Source organism: Sinocyclocheilus grahami, unplaced genomic scaffold, assembly GCF_001515645.1.
Source record: "Sinocyclocheilus grahami isolate Dianchi unplaced genomic scaffold, SAMN03320097.WGS_v1.1 scaffold474.1, whole genome shotgun sequence".
Classification (NCBI taxonomy): domain Eukaryota; kingdom Metazoa; phylum Chordata; class Actinopteri; order Cypriniformes; family Cyprinidae; genus Sinocyclocheilus; species Sinocyclocheilus grahami.
In genome coordinates, this window is record NW_015505653.1 from 516,849 (window position 1) to 540,102 (window position 23,254).

General features: G+C 37.9%; 3 protein-coding genes across 3 annotated transcripts in view; 1 reads left to right on the forward strand and 2 right to left on the reverse strand.

The window, feature by feature from the left end:
• The window catches only part of plvapb (plasmalemma vesicle associated protein b), a 5,409-nt gene extending 1,211 nt beyond the window's left edge, over positions 1-4,198 (reverse strand). Inside the window, exons 1-4 of the mRNA XM_016235792.1 lie at positions 3,231-4,198; positions 2,856-2,940; positions 2,083-2,771; positions 1,868-1,948 (exon numbers count right to left, since the gene is read on the reverse strand). Coding sequence (XP_016091278.1) covers positions 1,877-1,948; positions 2,083-2,771; positions 2,856-2,940; positions 3,231-3,617 — 1,233 coding nt within the window. The 5' untranslated portion in view covers positions 3,618-4,198 and the 3' untranslated portion in view covers positions 1,868-1,876. The remainder of the gene's footprint in view (positions 1-1,867; positions 1,949-2,082; positions 2,772-2,855; positions 2,941-3,230) is intronic.
• Positions 4,199-5,931: 1,733 nt separating this feature from the next.
• babam1 (BRISC and BRCA1 A complex member 1) lies at positions 5,932-11,616 on the reverse strand. Its single transcript, XM_016235818.1, has 8 exons — positions 11,177-11,616; positions 11,018-11,076; positions 10,790-10,910; positions 9,093-9,171; positions 8,927-8,951; positions 8,710-8,839; positions 6,903-6,989; positions 5,932-6,833 (listed from the first exon to the last, which is right to left on the reverse strand). Exons 1-8 carry the CDS (start codon positions 11,588-11,590, stop codon positions 6,633-6,635), a joined length of 1,116 nt encoding a protein of 371 aa, XP_016091304.1. The 5' UTR covers positions 11,591-11,616; the 3' UTR covers positions 5,932-6,632.
• A 1,422-nt stretch (positions 11,617-13,038) lies between these two features.
• On the forward strand, positions 13,039-23,054 carry LOC107553531 (Usher syndrome type-1C protein-binding protein 1). The gene is made up of 11 exons (XM_016235793.1): positions 13,039-13,198; positions 13,279-13,420; positions 14,440-14,650; positions 15,800-15,940; positions 16,171-16,238; positions 16,318-16,429; positions 17,575-17,803; positions 18,757-18,915; positions 20,008-20,105; positions 20,183-20,305; positions 22,601-23,054. The coding sequence occupies exons 1-11, from the start codon at positions 13,112-13,114 to the stop codon at positions 22,656-22,658; spliced, it is 1,428 nt and encodes a 475-aa protein (XP_016091279.1). The 5' UTR covers positions 13,039-13,111; the 3' UTR covers positions 22,659-23,054.
• The last annotated feature ends 200 nt before the right edge of the window (positions 23,055-23,254 follow it).

The window sequence follows — 23,254 nt, forward strand, 5'->3', positions numbered from 1 at the left end:
ATAATTTACAGTGAAAAACCGTAAATTGACACTCCCAGAATTCCCTGCATGACACTTCATATTTGATGTTTTTTTGTTGAAATAACATGTTTCTTCTTAGTTTTTTCTTATCAGTTGTGTCGGGTTTAATCTTACATCTAATGTTGTTAAATGAATGCTTATTGCATTATTTCAGTATCGTGTGTCACCGTGATGGGGTTTAGTGTTTGTGTGAATGACACGGTGTGCACCTTCTATATATAAGTATTGCCCTCCTCAGCTCGTAGAAATGCTGTTTGTGATGAGCCTTGGTTCATCATGTGACTTTCTCATCATCACCAGTTTTTGGTGGTTATCAGTGCATTACAATGGTTCAAAACAGATGTTAGTACTTCAATATGTTGGTTTATTAACATTACATCAGTTAATGAAATACGGTATTTTATTGTGAATTTAAAGTAAGAAAAACCTAAAATGTTGCTAGCATATTTTTTACAGTGAAGCTCTGGAAACCACAGCTGCCGGTATTTTACTGTAAATGTCAGATTTTGTTTTACAGTGTAGCACTTATCACAAAGTATTGCATGTTTTGTTTCAGATGTTAATGATCAGTCATATGGCCCTCTGTTTGAGCTCTGGGAAGTCATGGGCAAATTTTAAAAGGCAACTGTGTGCCCTTGAAGTGGGACAAAACTATGGGAAGTTTGTTCCAAATAATTGAGGTAGTAAAGTATACATACAATGGTCACTTGATGGAAATAATTTTACCATATATCATCACATGATCCTGAAAGCTTAGAAAAAAGGTACAAAAGCTGTCACTGGGGTGTTACCCTTTCACTTAGGTACTAATATGTACACTTCAGGGGTAAAAAAAAAAAAGGTACAAAGGTGTACCTTTTTAAAGTGTACCACCGCCCCAGTGACAGCTTTTGTACATTTTTTTTCTGAGTGTAGGTTTGTAGTTAATTGTGTTGTCAATTGTTCCCTCATACACTAAAAGACTATTTCCTATTCCCTATGTATTTACATACTTTCATGTGGTTTTGACAAAATGCTACACAGAGTGCTCAAGGCAAGATACGAGTTAATAAGCGTTTTATTTGCCACAACCTTCTCAGTAGCTCAGGGGTATCCAGTCCTGCTTCTGGAGGGCCACCTTTCAGCAAGGTTAATGAATCACACATGAACCTGCTAAACGAGGTCTTCAGAATCACTAGAAACTTCCAGGCAGGTGTGTTACAGCTAAAATCTGCAGGGACCTCCAGAATCAGGTTTGAACACACCTGCAAGAGCTGAGCATATTAATTTACCTGCAACGTTGTCACATTCCGATTCAAAATTAAAGTGACAGTGATGTATGTCTTTGTGAAGGACAGGTGCGTCCAATTGTGCTCCTGGAGTTTGGCACCAGCCCTAGTTAAAAGGAATAGTTCACCCAAAGTTTTGTCATCATTTACTTACGTTCATGCCATTCCAAACCTTTAGTATTTTCTTTCTTACCAAACAGTTTCTGGTCCCCATTGACTTCCATAGTATTGTTTTTCCATACTATGGAAGTCAGTGGGGCCCAACAACTTTTTGGTTACCCATATTTTTCAAAATATCTTCTTTTATGCTCAACAGAAGAAAGAAACTCATATAGGTTTGGAACAATTGGGTGAACTATCCTCTTGAGGTCATTATAAAATTACTAGATACGTCCAGGCAGGTGTGTTGAAGCAAGTTGGTGCTAAACTCTGCCAGACGTTGGCCCTCCAGGAGCAGAATCTCTGGTGTAGCATGTAACAAATGGACAGTAATGCCCAGCACCCTTCAAAGTGGGTAGGACCAAATGAATATTGACTTTCAAATGAAATTCTGGCCATGACGAATGAAGACCACTTACCTTTAGCGGTTAATGGCCCCTACCAGGTGCAGGGGGATAAAGGCCGGCTATGCCAGGGGGTTGAAGACCAGCAGGTTTGGGCTGCACAAGCAGTGAATATCGATTTAATTATCGTACACCCTACAGCATTCAAACATGCACTTATCCTAAAAATGGCCATCATGGAAGATTTTCCAAATGTTAAGCATCACTACTCATCCCAGCGTAACTCCTACCTGTTGTACGCAGCCATTTTGCAACGATATATGTGTGGCGTCCTTCACGGCAAGCTGGGCTTCTACTAGTTCTTTGGCATCCCTCAGTTTGCTTTGCTCCTTGAGAAGCTGCTCCAGTTGCTTATCATACTTCTGTTGTGCGTCCTGCAGGTTTTTGCTGCTCTCCGCAGCCTCTTTTTCCCGATCCGTTCTGCACTTGTCCAGTTCGGAAGTCAGTTCGGCATTCTGTACTTCCAGCCGGCTGCTCTGTTTTTGAATGCTCGAGACCTTCGCTCCCACGTTGTCCAGGTAGCTCTGGAACTTGTCCTCCACCTGCCGAGAGAGGCTTGAGCAGTTGGAGCGAATCCTTGCCATTTGTTCTTCCTGTTTCGAGCATGTGAGGTGAAACGTGACCGAGTTGGTGAAGAAGTTGTCGATTTTGGTCAGGAAGGCACTTGTGACCGTCTGGATGCCTTGGAGGGACTCTGCAAAGTCCTCTTTGCATTTCTTGGTGTAAACATCAAGCTGGGATTTCAAATTCAGGTTTTCCTGTCTCAGCTGTATCACCAGACTATGATGTTCATTTTTATCCTTCACTGCGTTGTCCAAGTCAGCTTTAAGGTACTCCATCGTTTGGCTGAAATTACTCTTAAGGATTCCATACAGAACTTTCTGCTGTTCCAGAAGAGTATTTAGAGTTTTTATTTCACCTGAGAAGAGAAAAGAGAGGGAAAACAGGACCGCCTCTGTGAATTTGATTATTCATTAATCATTGATTGATTGATTGCACTCACCATTCTGATTGTTGTTGCTTGGTGGACATGGGAGTGGAATATTTCGAGTGCTTGAAAGCTTCATTTTACTGGCCTCACAAAGAGACTGTAAAACAGCCAATCAAAATCAAGTGTGTAATTATTATTAGTGTTAGGGTTTCAAGATTAATCACACACGATTAATTTGGTAATATCTTAAAATGAACAAGACAAAAATGAAAAACATCACACGGAAATTAAACTTCAGTCCTCATTTGCACACCCTCATGTCTTACTTTCTTCTTTAAAAAAATATATTTTTGTTTGTTCCACAGAAGAAAGTAAGTCATACAAGTTCGAAACGACATGAGGGTGAGTAAATGATGGTGATGACATACAAGCAAATAAAGGACTTACAAGAGACTTCTGGAAGTTACTGCTCTTGATTGTTGTCAAGTTCAAGTCATTTTTCAGCTTTGCTATTTCTTTATCCGCCGCATCCTTCTCTCCAGTCTTTGCTTTGAGGGCACTGGTGAGGTCAGCTTTGTCTTTTCTGAGTTTGGTGTTGTCTGTGGAGAGCTTGTTAAAGGCCAGCTCCAGCTCTTCCACTCTCTTCTCCTCTGCGGTCTTCTCCGGCTGGCCGTACACCAGGAAGAGCACCAAACTGGCGATGATGAGGGACTGGATCAGAGACGAGAAGAAGAAGAGGGTCCTCATGTAGTAGCCGCAGCTTTTCCCCTTTGCCTTGTGGATTTGTTTCGCCTCCAGTCCGAATGTGGCCCGGGAGTAGCTGCTGTTGTACATTTCTGAGGTCCAGTTGTGGGAATGAGATGGACCTTCTGAGGATTTAGATTCTAGAGGTTTGTTATGAAAAAATGATGGTCAAAAGGTTACCAAAATACCCCGTCACACTTGTGGGCAATGACATGTAAACAGTTCTACCAGGACACAGGGCGGGAGCTGTGTTTATAAATGCAGAGACACACTTCCCGCGCCGTGACTCTTTCCAGACCCTCCCCAGAAAAGCTCCAGAGGTTATCGGTACTTCATACTGAACCTACCGAGATCTCCAGAGATAAACAGAGCCGGAGCTCCTCCCTTACTTTCCCTCCTAAATCACACCAAACCCTGACAAGGAATGCAGACCACCGTCGAACATCTAGATAACACTTATTTCATAAGTTCATTGTGGGATTTGTCGTTAGCTGTTCTTGGCATCCATATTGGTGTTTCTCAATATGAGTTAATTCACATTATATCAGCCATCATTTAGGAATTACCCTCTTTGGCCAAGAAGAACAATGTTCCTGCAAAGGACAAAAGCAGGTCCTTCCATCTCTTCCTGGATCAGATCAGATACATAAACACATATGATCAAAACAACCCATCTTAAACTGTTTCCTGCAGAGCTACATCGGTGGAGTCGGAGGGACAACAATGGTGACCTGTCATCCTCCTCACAGGAATGAATAACAAACTCTCCCAGAAGTCCAGGAGGCGGCAGCACGTTTGATCCCGGGCTAGCGATGACGCTAGCAGCTGACAGTCGTGTCTGGGAGAGTGTGAAGAGGGAACATAAAGTAAGTCAGGGTTTTTTTTTTTTTTTTGCAGGCCATTGTCTCCTTGCCAATCCATCCTCAACGGAAAGTAATTTACAGAGGGTTTTTGAAACTGACTAAAAGTTCTCAAAATTCCCTTACAGAACGCAAATGAGCTTTAAGACAAAAACAGGAAGCTGAATCTGCAAAAGACAGCCAAACACAAGACATTTGACAATAAAGACAGATGAACTGTGGTTAATATAGGGCATTAGAATTTTTGCACACTTTCTTTTTTTTGGTGCTATCAAATTTTAAAGGGATAGTTCTCCCATAAATGAAAATTCTGTCATAATTTACTCACCTCAAGTTTCTTTCTTCTGCGCAACACAAAAGAAGATATTTTGAAGAATTTGGGTAACCAAACAGTTGCTGGTAGCAATTGACTTCCATAGTATTTTTTTTTTTTTACTAGCAACTCTTTGGTTACACACATTCTTCAGAATATCTTCTTTCGTGTTCAACAGAAGAAAGAAACTCATACAGGGTTGGAACAGCTTGAGGGTGAGTAAATGATGGCAGAATTTTTATTTTCCCTTTGTTTCATTTTAAAGATAATTTCACCCAAAATTTCATTATTTACTCACTGTCATGTCAGTCTTCTCTGGAAAACAAAAGCTGAGTATTCCAGTAATACCGGTTTGGAACAACAGGAGGGTGAGTAAATGTTGGGTGAAAAAAAAAAAGGAATAAAGCCATTCAGTAAATCACATATTTGTGGGTACACTTATTATTCACTCTTAAAAATAAAGGTTCTTTATTGGCTTGTATGGTTCCAAGAACGATTAGATTATTCAACTGTTCTTCACATTAAGAAAAAAACAACAACTTTAGAACTGGTCACTGAAAGATTCTTTGGGGAACCAAAAATGGTTGTTTTATGGCATAGCTACGAACAAAAAAAACTTTTGGAATCTTCTTTTAAAAGTGGCAGGAAAGTTTAAAGACCATTTCTAAGAATTGAGCATCTTGATGGTCTTGATGGTTTTCCTCCATCTTTGTTTACAGTTTGGAATAAAATACTTCTCAGAACTAAGGAGGTTACAGGGTGAAAAAGGTTAATGATTATTAACACAATAATGGAGAAAAAATATGACCTGAACACTCTTCTGACTATTATCTGTGGACTTTTGTGCTGCTCAAAAGCAAGATACAGAATCACAGATTCACACGCGCTTGTGGTCAAAGCATCAAAACAAAGCATCTTCTTCTTAAAAAACAAAACAGTTCCTGTTAATAATTCCAAAGGTAAATGAAAAGAAGAATGACTCTTATTTTGTTCAGCTGTACTCCTGCGACCTCTTGTGGTCATAATTGCATTGCTGCTTTAATTTTCCCATCAAGAGTTTTGTTTTGCATTTATAAAAGCAGAATGTATCTTTAGTGAATATTACATATTCTTCACTGGCCCTTCCCAATTCTTTTATTAACAGGATATACATTTAGTACAGTATATAATAATGCAGTGTAGCATTTATCCATACATTCTTTTGGTTATATATGATATTTGGATATATATATATATATTTTGGATTTTTTGTGAAATATATTAACCAATAATATTTCTTTTCACTATCCAGTCAAAATTATGATGAACAGCATCAAGCCCAGCCCTCTATTAGGTCCCACTAATTTTTTTTTTTTTTACTTGAAAATGTCTTTAGTTCAAATGCCTTGTCATTTAATGCGGTTGTCTTTTAAAATAATTTTGTTCACAGCTACACGGTTTCTCGACCATGTTTTTTGGTTCGTTTTTGAGGCACCCATGTAGCAAATGAGTCTCACAGATCATTTACATTTCATTTATTTGACAGGAGTGAGCAAACAGTATTATTTAGCTGCTGTCCAGATGAACTCACTAAACCATTAGCACATTAAAGATCCAGTCATTGGATCTCTATGGCCATCATTCACATGAGCTCATCTGTGAATCTCCGCCACTTAACCAGCGGACGTTTGATGCATGATGTATCCCTTCACATGACGTTTTCAGAAACCAGAACATTTAGAGCTGATTGGTTAGCTTTAATCGACTGTTCCACAGCAGGGTCTTGAGAGCTAGTGTGGTTATAGCTGCTGAGTAAAGTAATAAAAGAGGCATTTCCAGTACAGAACCAGTGGGCAAGGCCATATATATATATATATATATATATATGCAGTTATTCACAGGTCACTCCTTCAGTTTTTCAGTGTTTGGTTATGAATCCAGGAGATTTGAGTCTCAAACCGTGGCCTCGTTCTCTTGCGTGTCTTCGTCCTCCAGCAGACTGTAGGACGCGTGGCTCTGGAAGGGTCTCTGCAGTGGGTGGCACAGCAGTTTGGCCATGCAGTTGTGCAGCTCAATAGCAGGACCACACAGGGACACCTCAAAGCGGTAACACATTCCCTTAGAGTCCAGCTCACTGAAGGAGGCGTACACATCCTGACAATACAGACACAGACATTCAGTACCTCTTTATAAAAACTGAAGGGAAACATAGGAAGCTCAAACCTTCCAGCTAGTGTCTTCTGTCTGTTCTTCAGTTCCATTGTGAAGATAAACAACATCAAAGAAGAAATAGGGAGACTGCAGCATTTTCTGGAAAGAAAGAGAATATGCAGGATTACTCATTTGAGGAAAACACTGTTTATTTAGTATCATTAAAGAGATAGTTCACCCAAAAATGAAAATTGGATGTTTATCTGCTTACCCCCAGGGCATCCAAGATGTAGGTGACTTTGCTTCTTCAGTAGAACACAAACGAAGATTTTTAACTCAAACCGTTGCAGTCTGTCAGTCTTATAATGTAAGTGAATGGGAATCGCGGCTTTGAGAGTCAAAAAAACATACACAAACAAAACCAAATGAAACCCTGCGGCTCGTGACGATACATTGATGTGTAAAGAAACAAAATGATCGGTCTGTGCAAGAAACTGAACAGTATTTATATAGTTTTTTACTTCTGATTCAAATGGACCATTGACACTCCTAATTGAGATTGTAGATAGAGTGTCAATGGTCTATTTGAGAGATAGGTGGTGGTAATGCACTTATAAGTCTGCGATCTGCCATAAAGCAAGAAGAAGAAGAAGACGACATGTCATGTGTCGGCTTTCGAGGACGCGCTCAGGACAGTTCAGACATTGCGTGAATCAGATTACACATCAATGTATCGTCACGAGCCGCAGAGTTTAATTTGGTTTTGTTTGTGTATGTTTTTTTGACTCTTAAAGCCGTGATTCCAATTCACCTCCATTATAAGACTGACAGACTGCAACGGTTTGTGTTAAAAATCTTTGTTTGTGTTCTACTGAAGAAACAAAGTCACCTACATCTTGGATGCCCTGGGGGTAAGCAGATAAACATCCAATTTTCATTTTTGGGTGAACTATCCCTTTAAGGTAGTATTATAGTTTTTGTTAATATTTTAGATTTTATTTGTATATTTTCTCATTTCATGTTAATTTTAGGTTAAATTTGATTAATTTTGAGTGTGTTTTTGTCATTTTCCCTTTTATTATACTAGTTTTTGTTTTTAAATATGTCTATGGTTTTTATTAATTTTATTTAAGTTTTAGTTGTTTGTCATGTTTTTTTTATTATTAAACAATTTATTATTATTATTATTTATTTTACTTTATTTTCAGTTAACCTTTTTTTTCAAGTAATGAAAATGTTTTTATGGTTTTAGTTTTAGTTAACTATAATCCTGTTTTGAACTAAATTTCTCAAGGATTAATTTTGTTTAAAGCTGAACGATAAAGAATTTTTGTGTCCATGTTGATTTTATATGGTTTTGAAAAACATGCTATTTTCAATAAAAATTCTGTTTAATTTGAATGAGTGTAATGTGGTGTAACCATTAATTAAAAAGTAATTGTCCTTACAATTTGAATATATGTGGATGAACACATCTTCATGATTATTTCCAAAAAGTATTTTAATATATATATATTTCAAAATAAAAAGCATTTTTAACCAACGTTCATAAATTATAAATTTATACATATCTTTTTTTAAGGAGTTGTACCACATGACTTACAGTCATGAGAAGGATTTTAGGGGTCGTCACTGATATCACCTCATATGTTGGTTTTTGTTTTTGATTTTTTTTTCTGTATACTGATTTGGTGGACAAAGGAGAGGTCACATTTACCACAGTTCTGCAAACTTTCACAGGTAAAGTCCAGTAATTGCTATAGGAATCCAACTTTTTGCATGATTGTGAAAGATTTCCCCCCAGATTTCGAAGTCACTGTAAAAAAAGTGTTCTTGTCATTGACTCATAATTATGTAGTAACGTGTCAAACAAACTCACTTTGGCAGCATCAGAAGGGTTGAACTGAAGCATGCCAGCATGCCGGCTGAAGATGAGGAGAGTCCGGATTACGAAAGGAGGTGGGATGGTCTGAATGTTCTCCATCTGAGGAAGTTCAATTTTCTGCAAGCTACAAGAGCAGGAAACCAGAGGGAACAGGAGGGATTTTAATCTATAGCAGTCTAATTATCGAACACAGAAGACAAAAACTACTCACATGACATTGAGGAGATCTTCCAGATCTACAGGTAAAAGTTAAGGAAATGATCAGTGTGATCATGATTCATTCTCACTGCTTCCTCTGCATCCCTTATTAATGTGTATCTGGACCGACCTGATTCCACAAGCACAAAAAATGAGCCAAACTCTCTAAATAAGGATACTGAAGGACTCGCAGACATTGGTCTCCAGGTCGTACAGAAAGCTGCACAGCTCTCGCGGATCAGACGTGAATCCTGATAACTGTGTGAAAGAGATTCAAATTAAAGTGGTCGTTCATATGAACGTCAAGCACTGACAGCAGTGTAACGTGCTCTATATGTCAAGCAATACTACTCCTGCATATGTTATTTCGGTTCTTTAAAATGTACTCTTTATATTCATGTTGGTTTCATATGGTTTTGTAAAACATTTATACCTTTTTGTCAACAAAATATTTAAAAAACAAATGAAAATCAGAAATGTTGCCCAGGCAACTAACTGAAATAAAGGTTTAAGTAGAAGTACCAACATTACTAAACCTAAAACTGAAATAAAAATACATAAATAGAAATATTTGAAAAAAAAATGAAAATGACAAAAGCACATTAAATTACTAAAACTTAAACTAAAGTTAAAATGAAAACTAAATATAAAGTAGAAGAAAGTAAAAAAAATATATAGTAAATACTGTAATAGTAAATAAAAAAATGCTGGATGTAACCATCAAGTAAAAAGTATTTATCATATTTTCCACACACAATGAATACATGCATGTGTCTTAAATATTTAAGTTTTAAAATTATTTTTGTTTTTGTAAAGTCGTAAAACATGATACTTCACAACCTGAACTAACCTTGCCTTGTCATAAAAATAATCTGATATTTTGAGAGACTTTCTATTCATGAGGGTCCTCCCTGTATGTATATATACACATTTACATACAGTATCTCACAAGAGTACACCCCTCACATTTTTGTAAATATTTTATTACATCTTTTCATGTGACAACACTGAAGAAATTACACTTTGCTACAATATAAAGTAGTGAGTGTACAGCTTGTATAACAGTGTAAATTTGCTGTTCCCTTCAAAATAACTCAACACACAGCCGTTAATGTCTAAACCGCTGGCCACAAAAGTGAGTACACCCCTAAATTAAAATTTCCAAATTGGGCCCAAAGTGTCAATATTTTGTGTGGCCACCATTATTTTCCAGCACTGCCTTAACCCTCTTGGGCATGGAGTTCACCAGAGTTTCACAGGTTGCCACTGGAGTCCTCTTCCACTCCTCCATGACGACATCACCGAGCTGGTGAATGTTAAGAGACCTTGCGCCCCTCCACCTTCCGTTTGAGGATGCCCCACAGATGCTCAATAGGGTTTAGGTCTGGAGACAATATATATATATATATTACAAGAAAAACTTAAATGAAAAACTACTAAACATGTTGCCTTGGCATCTCACTGAAATAAGTACTAAAATTAAAAAAATGAATCAAATTCAATTAAATCTACATAGAAATATAAAAAACTGAAAATGTCAAAAGCTCATAACCAAATTAATAAACTAAAACTAAAATGAAAATATAAAACAAAAGCAAATAAAATAATACTAAAGTACAATAATAATAGTATATAAATAACACTGTCAGTAAACAATTTTGTTAAAGCATTTTCTGTGAAATAATAAAAAGATTACTTTTAAAGAATTTCATTCTTTTTGAATCCTTCTGATTAAATTAACAGAACCAGACAAAAAAAGAGCGTCATGTCATTGACCCATCAGTGAGTCAACTACGCAAAGACAGATTCATGAAATTACAGCGAGTTTTAATTTCAGAGTGACAGTGTAGTTGAAGCTGTGTTTCTGTCCACTCACCCACATGGCATCATCATTCACCACCACCAGAGCAAACTCATGCCTTTTGTCGATCTTGTGCTTGGTTCTCACAAACATCTCAATCATTTTCTGTGAAATATTTAAGGCGTTCGTCTTGGACCTGGAAATATAAATCATTCACAGAAAATGTATTTCAAATACATTCGTCTTTTCTAAATGAATGTGATAAACCAAGGAAACGGTTTAACTGAAAAACTGTAAAGTTACCCATTAAACGACTCCAGTTTTTGTAGAGACATCTCCTCTGAAAGGTCCAAGCAGATGATCTGTATAAAAAAAAAAAAAGATATTGCGAGAAAACTTGACTGACAGATGTGTTTTCAGATGCACATATCCTGAAAGCCTGGAAGTTATTGACAGACCTACCACTTTCTCTGGGCAGTTGACTCGTGGCGCCCGCAGGTGTAACTCAGCTGATGGGGGGATCTGGGTGCTCATGGACGGCTGAGGGGGTTTGGGTCTCTCCTTCACCGCAGAAGCTATGGCAGGCATGCTGGCCGTGGAGCTTCCCGTCGCAGTAACAGCTGCAGGTGCGGTGGCTGAGATGGCGGTGGCAGAAGTCGGAGGGCTGTCGGAGCTGGCCGCTTCTCCCTCTCCCTCCACACGGCTGCCCACGGCCGGCTGTGGTGGCGGCGGCGGCGGTGGCGATGCAAGGCTGTTGTTCAGACTGCCGGTGCTGCTGCGCCGGTCCTCTGCACCCTCCGGATTGGAGCGGGTCCTGGGTCTCAGCTCCATCATCCGCTCCTCACCATCTGCCTGACCGGGCTCAGGGGTCTCCATGACAACCTGACAACATCAGAACACCACATATTACAGTAAATCACACCAATAAACGAAGAATAACAATATAACTGTTATATACCTGTACATAAAATTGTCGACTTGTATATTTTTTATTCCTTATTTTACTTGATCTATTTTTTATTATCTGTGTTTTTTTGTCACTATCATTCTGTCACACTGTGGAAGCTTCTGTCACGAAAACAAATTCCTCGTATGTGTAAACATGATTATGATTCTGATAAACCAAACCTATACTAAATACTATATATACTTCTTACTTAATATTTAAAGGCGACTGAAAAAAAAAGGAAATAAAAGCAAACATTTCAATAAAAACCCTCGCAAGCAGCAGCAAAAAATGACAAGAAAGGGCTTATTTTAAAATCTAAACCTAGATTAGCTTGGTTTAAAAACACGTTTTTAAATATTGTTTTGTATAAAGCAAAAGCAGTCAATCAACATTCGTGATTTCTCATGATAGACCGCAAGAGACTTGTACAGGCAGCGCAACAAAACAACCCACCTGCTGGATCAAAACAACCCACCTGCTGGATCAAAACAACCCAACCGCTGGGTCAAAACAATCCAATAGCTGGGTTTGTCCCTTTTTAACCCAGTGCTGGGTTATAAGTCGCTTTGGATAAAAGCGTCTTCTAAATGATTAAATGACTAAATGTAAATGTAAATGTAATATTTGACCCAGCATTTTTCAGAGTGTGCTTTTTACATAATGGAGTGCCAACATCTAAAACTTTATTATTATTATTAGTAGTAGTATTAATAGTAATAGTAGTAGTAATTATCACCATCATCATAATTATAATATTTTTTATTGTTTTAATAATAAAACAATTATCATCATTTTTATATCATAATTTGGGTTATAATAATAATAATAATAATAAGTAATGTTATTAATACTAATAAAGTTCAACATCATTAGTGGTGTTTTGCCACATTTTCTTTTGATGCGGTTTTTTGTAAGAATGAATATGGATGTTGGGAGGGAAAAAAACACTTACAATTAAAAACCTATTGAGTGTTCTTCATAATGGAGTGCAAACACCTAAGAAGTTCTTTATGAAACACTTATTTAATAATAATCATCATCATCATATTTTTTAAAAATAAAAACTTTTGTACAGAAAACATTAAAGAATGATAATGATAATTGTATTTTAAGAATACAATAGTAAATCAAAAATGTATTCAAACAAGAATTTGGCTCATAACTAATTAATCATTATAATTATTGATAAAAATATAAATGTTGTTATAATAATAAAGTTCAACATCATTAATGGTGTTTTGTCACATTTTCCCTAATAGTTTGCTTTAATATTTTGTTTGTATTTGTTTTATTAAGTGTATCTGAATAATAATAATACTGCATAACAATTTGGAAATTTACACACACAAAAAACCCTCTGTTGTTGCACAGGGGGCAGCAGTGGGCTTTGGAAGGAGCTGCAGACGGCTCTCTCTGCTCTTGAGGCCTCTAGCGGTCAGGGGAGGAACATGCTCAGGCTGCACACTCAGAATGCTGAGACAATCTGGACAAAGCATCTCTCTGCAGCCCAGGAGAGCTGGGTTCAGGCCACACAGGTGCCAATGTAGCTCCCGCCGTAGGATCCTGTATGTGCATCTGAACGTCCCTCAGCTCTGATGTGTGTGATCTGCCCCAGGTGCTGGAGGAGATGGAGACGGATTTGGGGATCTCATACCCCTCTGCTCTGCCCCCTGATGAGAGACGTCAGTATCAGCGGGATGTTCTCTCGCTGTACAAACACAACCAAGACCTCAACACCTCATTGAAGAGCCGACAGGGTGAGCTTGTGGGTGCTGAAAGAATGCTGATGGATCTTGAGGATGAGAAAAAGTGGCTACAGGAAAAGGTTGATTAGGATTCCTAATCAATCATTAATAGAGAAAATGTTTACATTTTCAATCATAAAACTCATTTACTACTACAGATCTACTGTAAAATTGGCATCTGGTATATGACATGAATTAATAGTGCCATAAATAGACATATAGTGAATTATTAAAAATATATTTAAAAATGATATAATATAATTATTATATCAAAATGTGATTTAATTTTTGGTATTAATGATAACAATAATACTTTTGTTGTTTTAATAAAATAATGATAATAATTTCTAGGAATTTGGATAATAATAATAATAATAATTAATAATGTTATTAATTATAATAAAGTTAATATAAAAGCATCATTAGTGGTGTTTTGCCACATTTTGTTTTGATGAGGTTTTGTGTGTGTGTGTGTGATAAAAAAAACGTAATGAATTTTCTTCATAATAGAGTGCAAACATCTAAAAAGTTATAATTTTAATAATAACTGTAAAATTGCCATGTGGTATAGGACATAAATTAATGGTGCCATAAAGAGGCATATAATTATATTAAAATATGATTTAATATTTTAAAGTCCATATGCAACTGCAATTAAATTAAATTATATTAACCTTGTATATCAGTGGCACACCTCAAAGTAATAATACTATTAATATTATTAATATTGAATAATCTAAAATAAATATATACACTATTATATTCTTATTCATATCAAAGAGTAGCTTTAAATATTATATAGTGCATTTTTAGCAATCATAAATAATGTGTTGTTGGGCCAACATTATAATTGTCTGAAGTTAAATACTTTTACAATAATATATATTGATCAGCTGATTAGTAAAAAAAAAAAAATCTTTAAAGATTTGATGAAACGATGTTCATTAGGCATTAAAACACACTTTGATTTCTTAATTCAGCCATATAATTATAATTTCATAACTTGTGTTGCTGAACTCATCTTTTTACAGGTAGTGGACCTGAAGAGGAAATGGCTGTATGGAGTGAGTTGTTCTCCTCCTGTCAGTCCATCATTCGAACTTCGAGCCCTTGCTTTTCCTCTCCTCCATATCCTGGATCCCCTCTGCTGTCCCGCAAACTGCCCGGCTTCAGGCCGGACTCCCCTCCGTCTCCCTGCACTGTTGATTCTGCGCTTCAGGCTGAGATGGATAAGCTGCAGAGGTGAGAGATGAAATTGTTTTGTTACTCCGTATTGACTCGGATTACACTGGCCATGATCTGCATCCAAAGACAACACCATCAAAACCCTTCCTAAAATATTGAGCTGTGGTTGTCAAGTTTGAGTCTGTCTTGATTCCATTCCCTCCTTTCACTCCCAGACAATCTCCTATCATCTCAAAATGGTTGTCAACTGGTTGCTAAGGTGTTCTGAGTGGCTATTCGGTTGCTAGGGCATTCTGGATGGTTATTAACTGGTTGATTTAAACTCTTGGTAGCTTCAGAAGCTGTTAAAATGAACAGAATCCTGTCATGCAAATATTCCTGAAACTGATTCATAATATAGAGTCTAACTGAGAGCAAGTTATTGTGCCTCAGCTTGTCCATTTAAGTGCATTTTTAGCACTCAGACAGGTATGTTCTATGAAGTTGGTTTTATAGAGTGAAACAAGATACATTTTTTTTTATTTCAACATTATTTGTTTTTCAGACAATTCTCTTCAAAAGAAAAAAGTATCATCTGTATGCAAAGTGACCCACATTTGGTTTTTGACCACTGAAAACGTGTACAATTTAATAATTCACTCAAGGAGCCGCAATGAAATCCATATATCTCTGGAAAGGAACAATAGGGGCTTTACAAATGAAAATACCAGAAGAAAAATGGTTAAGAACTAAAGTCTTAAAGGGCATTAAAATATCTTTGATACGTCTTGAGTTGCAAACATGCAAATTTCAGGAAAAAACACAAGAAGTGTATTTCCCTTTTTTTAACTGTTAAAATTTGCATATAATGCAGCAAAGATTGCTAAAGGTAACCGATTTTACTAATAGACCTACCAGTCTCTGTGCACAAATAAAATAATGATGCTGCCATCTTTCTAAAGTCATTTTAACCCCCTGTTATTTGGCTTCTAACCTCAGGTTAAAATTGTCATTTTGAGCCCCTTCTACAAAATAGTGGATTACTCTGTAAACATACATTCAGTAAACTATTTATGTTTGTCTTTCTTGAGAAAGAATTTGAGCCGGGGAAGTTTCTGAAATTTGGTCAATTGATTAGACAGAATGATATTTCACCCTAATTATTGAATAATGTTTGAATGCTGGAACTGTTGAATCTCTTCTTACAGGTGTGTTTTCTCTGAGCAGGTGTCTGGAGCGACTGAAAGCTCGGAATGAGCGTCTGAATGCCGCACTGGTCAAAAAGAAAGGAGAATCGGAGCAGCTGAGCATGAGTCTTAGCCGACAGGAGGCAGACAGCTCGGCTCTACACATGGCTCTGGCATACTGGTGTGCAGCTGTCTTTACCTCTGTTTCACACTACACTAGTGGTAAAATCACCACTGATCCAGGATCAGCGCTTAGTCACTTGTCTATATCATAATCGTTACTAAAACTGATCCTGAAAGTGTTTTCTTGTTTCTTTTTGACATTGTAAACCTTGACCTTTGGCCTCTAAGATTGGCAGGAGGAGTGTGCGTGTGTGAGTTGTATGCTGATAATGGCTCTTTGATTGACAGTGAGGAGTGTGAGGAGGCTTACAGAGACCTGCTGTCCCTGTGCGAAGCCACAAAACAACAGAATGCAGGTGCTGCACACTCTTTGAGTTACAGCTCATGAAAGTACAACCACACACATATAAATACAGTGGTATTTTTTTCTTACAGAAACAATTAGCACACCCCAGCCAGACCTCGCAAAGTCAACAAACGAGAACTTGGACACAGGCGAGGCATCCTCCAGTCCACCAGAGGGCACTGCTGAGACCAGACCAAACAGGTTATTGCTTTATATACAGTCTCTTAAGGTGCGATCACATTTACTGTTGCTTGATGAAATTTCATGTGAGAAATTAAGTCGGTTCAATGGACTACTTAACCTAACCCTAAAAAACGTTACCTAACCATAACGCTACCTACCAAACCCTTACCAAAAAGTAGTATACTTCAAGTTTATTTTAGTAAGTATACTTAAGTAAAGTTCAAGTATATTTTTAAGTATACTTTATGTAGTAAGTATACAAATATCAGTGTACTAGTAGTATACTTGTAAGTGTACTCTTTCAATACTCCTTGGGACTAAATTGGCCCACTTTCTAGTATATAAAAGTATACTTTTAAGTATACATAGCACACTTGAATAAACTTCTTTTTCGTAAGGGTAACTGCAGGGTGTTCCATTCGAGGTTTCAGAAAGGTGCTGTATTATGTCACCAAAGTATTCAGAGAAGGATCTCATAAGCTTAGGGTGGCATTTGGGACAGAGCCTTAGTTAGACAGAGATATCCAAGGCTGAATCTCAATTTGCTTCCTATCCATCCCATGCAGCATACAATATTAAGTTTAGTGCACTGAAAATTGTTGGTTGTATCCCGATTCCATTCTTCTGCTATGCACTAAAAGTACTTTGACAGTAAGTAAGTACATGATTTTGAGTTGGAATAATACTGCATGTGAGTATTGGGACACTACCATGTCATAAAATTGTACTTCGATACGACAGCGGCCTTTGTTACATTACTATTTGAGAGTGTATAAATGTTGCCATCTAGCTAAATTATTTAACTTAAAATTCTTAGTTTTTTATTCTTAACTTTAAGCTTAATCTAAAAATTAAGCTATTTTATAATCTTTTTTTTTGCTTTAGTGCATCAGATGAATAAATATCTCATCTGCACACCTTTGGCATTATATTTTCAAAGGAAATTGGTATGCAGCTTGAATCTGAGTGCAAGTATCTCAGCAAAGCTTTGGTCTTATTTTCAGTCCTAATTAGATTAATTACACTGGCTTAACACGCAATTACCTTTCCAAACCAATCATTCAATCCACTTAATTTGGTCTGATAATGAAATTATCTGACATCGTCTTAGATCTGAAAAGCCTCTCTCACTCTTTTTCTCTCTCTCTTTCCGTAAACTGCAGCTTGTCAGAACAGGAGTTTGAGGACAAGGCCGGTGTAATTTTGCAAAGGATCTCCAGGCTGAAGCAGGACAGGGCCGCTGTTTGTATCCCGCAGCAGGGCGCAGCAGGAGAAGGCAAGATCAGTCCCGACACTGGCACGCTCGCAGGGGTCAGAGGTCGTGCTAGTTCACTTTCCAAAAACACCAAAGAGGAGAAAGCAGCTCTACTGTATGAGCTGCTGACAGTCAGGGTGAGCCATATGAAAAGTTTACCCCAATTTTCTATATTCAGAACCAGTTTTAAACCTGGTGTGTGTGTTAGAGGACAAAAATGTCCATGTCAAAAAACGGTCATAAAATATTATATAGTATACATTAATTTTCAGGATTTTGATCCTAAGCAAATTTGTTTTGGATTATTACAGTCTTGGATATGTCAATGATTAGCAACAACATTAATTTTGATGCATTATTATTTTTGTGCAGTTTCAGATAAAACAAAACAAAACAAACAAGCTAAAAAACTAAACCATTTATTAGTTTATTAGCAACTACCATTTATTAGCAACTCGCACAAACACACACAAATTTCTCAGTAACCACACACACAAACAACACTCCTATATCAATATCAATACATCCCCCCCATACAATTATAATTACATAATTTCAATTCAATTGCCTTTTTTTCAGCCGAAGCAGTAAACAGGAAAAAAAGTGAGTTTTTCTCCATAGGCCAAACCTCAGAAATGGTGTAAACAGGTGGAAAAAAAGTATTTTTAAAAATGTGATGCCTTACCAACATAATCAAAGCCTATTAACAAAGAATGCATAATTTCATGCTTAAATAGCACTGGGATTAAATATTGCCGTTTATGGGTTTCAATGGGGACATTTTTGTCCTTTAGGTAAAAAAAAAATAGACCCAGGATCGTGTGTAAAATAGATTTATGAAAGGAAATGAGTGTGAAATAGTAAAATTCCAATAAAAATATTAAATTTTCACAAAATGTATGCTTTTTGCATTAATACTAAATAATAATATTAAATGATAAAAAAAGAAGAGAAAAAGACAAAAATGTCCCCTAAGGATGCACAAGGGTTGCACTTATATATGTTATGAATGCAATGCAATGCAGGTTCATCAGGATTACTTCACAGTTGAAATGTAAAATTTCTCATAACATGAGTCAATTTTGCACAGGAGGAGATGTCAGAGATGTGTGGGAATCTCCGGCTCCTGGAGAAAGAGAGGTGGTGTTTGGACCTGGCGCTGATGGTCCAGAGTGCCCAGGATTCTGCTGGTGCTCTGATCCTGGACAGTCTGCGAGATGAGCTGGGGGAGAGGAGAGCCACCCAGCAGGTGCTTTGAAATGTGTGACCTAGTGTTGACAAAAGTACGGGCACTTCAGTACCAAGTCAATACTTACATTTTCAAAACATAATGATACCAGTCTTTCCGCAGTACTGGTAGTACCGGGTCGATCCAGTACCAGCTGATATGCAGCTGCTTTTAAACGTTCCCATGTGTGTGTGAGCGGCACTCTGTGAAGTGAGACAAAGGTTTCTAATGATGTGTTTTTGGAGTACTGAGCATTGTAGCCAATCACGGACATGCTGGTTGAGCACATGAACACAATGACCAATCAGAAGCGTCTAAGTCAGAATCCTGCGTGCTCGCGAATCGTTTCGGTATAACTAGCAAAGTATAAACGCAATGTAAATGAGAGATTCACTGTACAGTAAGGACTTTTTCATTATAACAGGAGTTTTCACTCAGTCAGTGAGCTCGTGCGGCAGTTTAATTGATTATAAAGGGAGCTCTTTGGTGCCATTGTCAACACTAGTGTGACCTCATGAGTTTTAATCTGAATGACTTACAAGATGATATTCCTTTAATAGCCTGCAGACCATAATATCTTCACCCCTAATGTTTAGGACTCTGCTCCTGGAGGGCCACTTTCCAGAATCACACCTACCTGGAAGTTTCTAGTGGTCCTGAAGACCTTATTTAGCTAGTTCAGGTGTGTTTAATTAGGACTAAATTCTGCTGGAATGGTTGCCCTCCAGGAGCATAACTGGACACCCCTGGTTTAGGAGATGTACCTTACCTTTGTGTTTCAATGAAGGTCAACAGAAAGTTGTGAGTTACAATGTGTCGAACTACCAGATGCTTAAACTCTTCTTGCTATCATAAAGCTTGTCACTCTATCGGAATCACTTATTCGGAATCACTCTATCCTAAGAGAACTACAAGCAACACTGCAAAGGTAGGAACAAAACATCAAAACACACCAGACGCTCATGAAAAAGACTTGATCTGTGGATGTTCTACTTCCTGCTGTAGGGAACAGTCACTGAGGAAGAGAGTGGCAGCTTTACGTGAGTCGCTGGACTCGGCGCTCGCAGACAGCACCACAGAACTGAAAAGTGATATGCCTGGTTTTGTTTGTAGAGAATTGCTGAAAATCTGGTAAAACTAGAAGGTGGAGGAAGAATTCCTGATCGTCGGAATCACTCTATCCTAAGAGAACTACAAGCAACACTGCAAAGGTAGGAACAAAACATCAAAACACACCAGACGCTCATGAAAAAGACTTGATCTGTGGATGTTCTACTTCCTGCTGTAGGGAACAGTCACCGAGGAAGAGAGTGGCAGCTTTACGTGAGTCGCTGGACTCGGCGCTCGCAGACAGCACCACTCAGAGGAGGATCAACAGAGAGGAGATTGCACGCCTCTCCCGCTACTACAAGTAATCCAAAACTACATCACAACACTTTCATTAGCATAAGAAGTACAGTATCTGCAGTCACATGATTGTCATAGTAACAACTTATATAGTCCCATGATCACGCCATTTACAACCAAGGTCTAATTTGTCTCGTGTAGCCAGACCTTCAGACTGACCGCAGAAGGCCTGGAAACCTTGGCCGCTTTGAATGGCAAGGACCGCCCAAGAGGCCATATGACTGACAGATAAAGCAACCAATCACGTTTGTGCCGCATCATGTTTAGGGGCGTGGAAATGTCTCCACAATAACAGACCGTGTGTAAAACTCTTAGACGTATTATAAAGATTCTATGCAGCGAACGTTAAATATTTCACATACTTTTGAAAATCCAGCGTTCAGTTGATCCTGATAAGCGCTCATCGTCACAGTCGACAACATGATGGCTTCTAACATAAGGGGGTTTGGCGTCACGGAATATTTGTTTCCAGGCGGAACGTTAAAGAACGGGACACGCACGTCTCCCGGAATTCATGTATAATTCAACCAATCCGATGACGACTTCGAAACTCCCAAAGTGTTTCCAGTTTTGTGTGCCATACGTATGCATCAGACGATCAGCCGACGGTCCGTGGGCGTGACATCTGAGGCTGAGACTAAGGTCTAATAAAGCTATTCGGTAGCCCTACAGTCCCAAGCTCTTCACTAACAACAATCCTGACAGATATAATATGTAACAGAGGCTGGTAAGAGCTGTCAAGTCACCTTTATATAATACAGATTGTGTCAAATCAGCTTCACAGGTATAAATAAAGTTCAGATTCTGCTGTAAAGCAGCTCTAAAAGACCGTAGTGTCATTATTTAGCTCAAGTCAGTTCAGTTCAGATGAATCGTATTTTCATTGTGATAATGACTTCTGCATCTCTGGATTTATTAAACATAATCGTTTGTGATGGTTATTTATCCTAAAAACATATCATTTTAATCATTGGTATCATTGGTAACAAGACTCCACAAGGTTTTGTGGTTGTGGTTGCCAAATGTCAACAGTTTAAATCTCCCAATCAGAACTTTTTCCATGAGTCAATACGCTTTCTGCACAATGGTTTACTTAGGTCCCAATCAGACAGGACGTTTTTCCACCGAATCCGCTGTCCTGTCAGTCTAATCAAGGATTATAGCGCGAGCGCTCTAAAATCTTTGGTTTGCTGTTAAGGAAACTGTCATATTAGCAGAAACTTTAAAAAGAGAGTTGATTTTTTTTTTTTTTCAACTTCAGGCACTCAGAGAGCTCCTACAGAAACACGAGGTGCAGTAGGTGGCTAAAACACAAAGCGCCCGGGGCACATAAACGGCGCACAAAATGCTCACTGCCAATAGAAATCTGCAAAGCAAACTATGCAAGTTGATGTTCTTTTGATTTGTACTCATGTGATTATACTTTTGTGCAAAATAATTGTGATCAACTGTTTAACCATTATGTAGCCCTAAGTAAAGATGTGCAGGTAAACTAGGGTGACCATACGTGCCATTTTCCCAGGACGCGTCCTGGCCAGGATTTGTTTTTGCTTTGTATTCCTGTTTTCATGCTTGCTTGAGTAATGATCGAAAAATAGTTTGACCAATAACATGCAAGCATTGTACATAATGGACCAATCATGGCGTGTGAGAAGGTGGGATCTACGGTCAAAGCGATGCAATTACGCGTACATATTAGTTGTGTTCGACTTAAAAGCAGTGGTCGTTTTTAAGTCGACCAAACTCAGACCAATCAGTGTTTGACATCAAAGTACCTCGAGAGCGTTTCGAAAGCATAACCATCTGTATGGTACTTTGATGTCATACATCGGTCTGCACACGCAAACAAAGCCAAAACCTTGATATTTTAGGCAATATAGAAATCCTGGCCAGGACGCGTCCTGGGAAAATGGCACGTATGGTCACCCTAGGTAAACCCCACTCACCTGGCCTCACGAGGTGGACTAGCAACTGACTCTAGTGTCTGTGGTCTTTAGAGTCCTTGTTAGTAAGCCTGATTCCCATGTCAGTTGATGTTGATTTGAATCTCATTCGGAACGGTGCAAAAACACCAATTTATATGATCTGGATGGGAGAGAGGTCTTGAGCATCCTTGTTGGTGTGTCTGAACCACATGCCAGTTGATGCTGGTTTGTATCCCGCTCAGAGTGGTGTAAAATTACAATAGTTACAAAATGTTAGCATTATCTGTGTCAAGTTAGCATTACCATTATCTGTGTACACCTAAATGTCAACAACCCATGTATGCTAGAATAATTGCAATCATTTTTTCCAACAGTAAAGTTTCAAGCACCTACAGAAGTTCTCGAAAGAAGCACCAGGAGCAGCTGTGGTGACTGGAGAAGCAAATCGCAGTCGTGAGGGAACGTCATGCTAAAGAAGAGGCCGAGCTAAGTGCTACACTGGAAGCTATGGAGTGGAGGAGAGAGGAGACCATACTCTAAAAGACTCTGCAGCATAGTCCTGCTTAGTGTCATTTCATCGACAAACATTTCTGAAAGATAATGCTGAATGTTGATTTTGAGTGAGAGGTTAGGTAAGTACTGGTTTAGAAACACTAAGCATATAAAATTGCAACTAAATTTACTGTAAAAGATGCACCATTTGGCAATTTAAAGGTAATTGGTTTGCTGGCTATACTGACACCTGCTGCTGTGGATGCAACATCACAAGCCCTTAAGTCTGGGTATTGGGACAGGCCAGCTTTTTCTAGGTCATTACTAGATATAGATATAGATATAACTCTATATCGTGTACATTATTTAAAAAATATTTGTTTTTAAGTATTATTAATTTCTTTAGCTGTACAGCTATGTGTATGTGAAATATTTCAAGTGTATTTAGTAATTTTATTATAATATAACATTGTGATTTTAATAATAATTTTAAAGTTGTTTTATACATGATGAATAAAACAGGCCTCATTACAGTT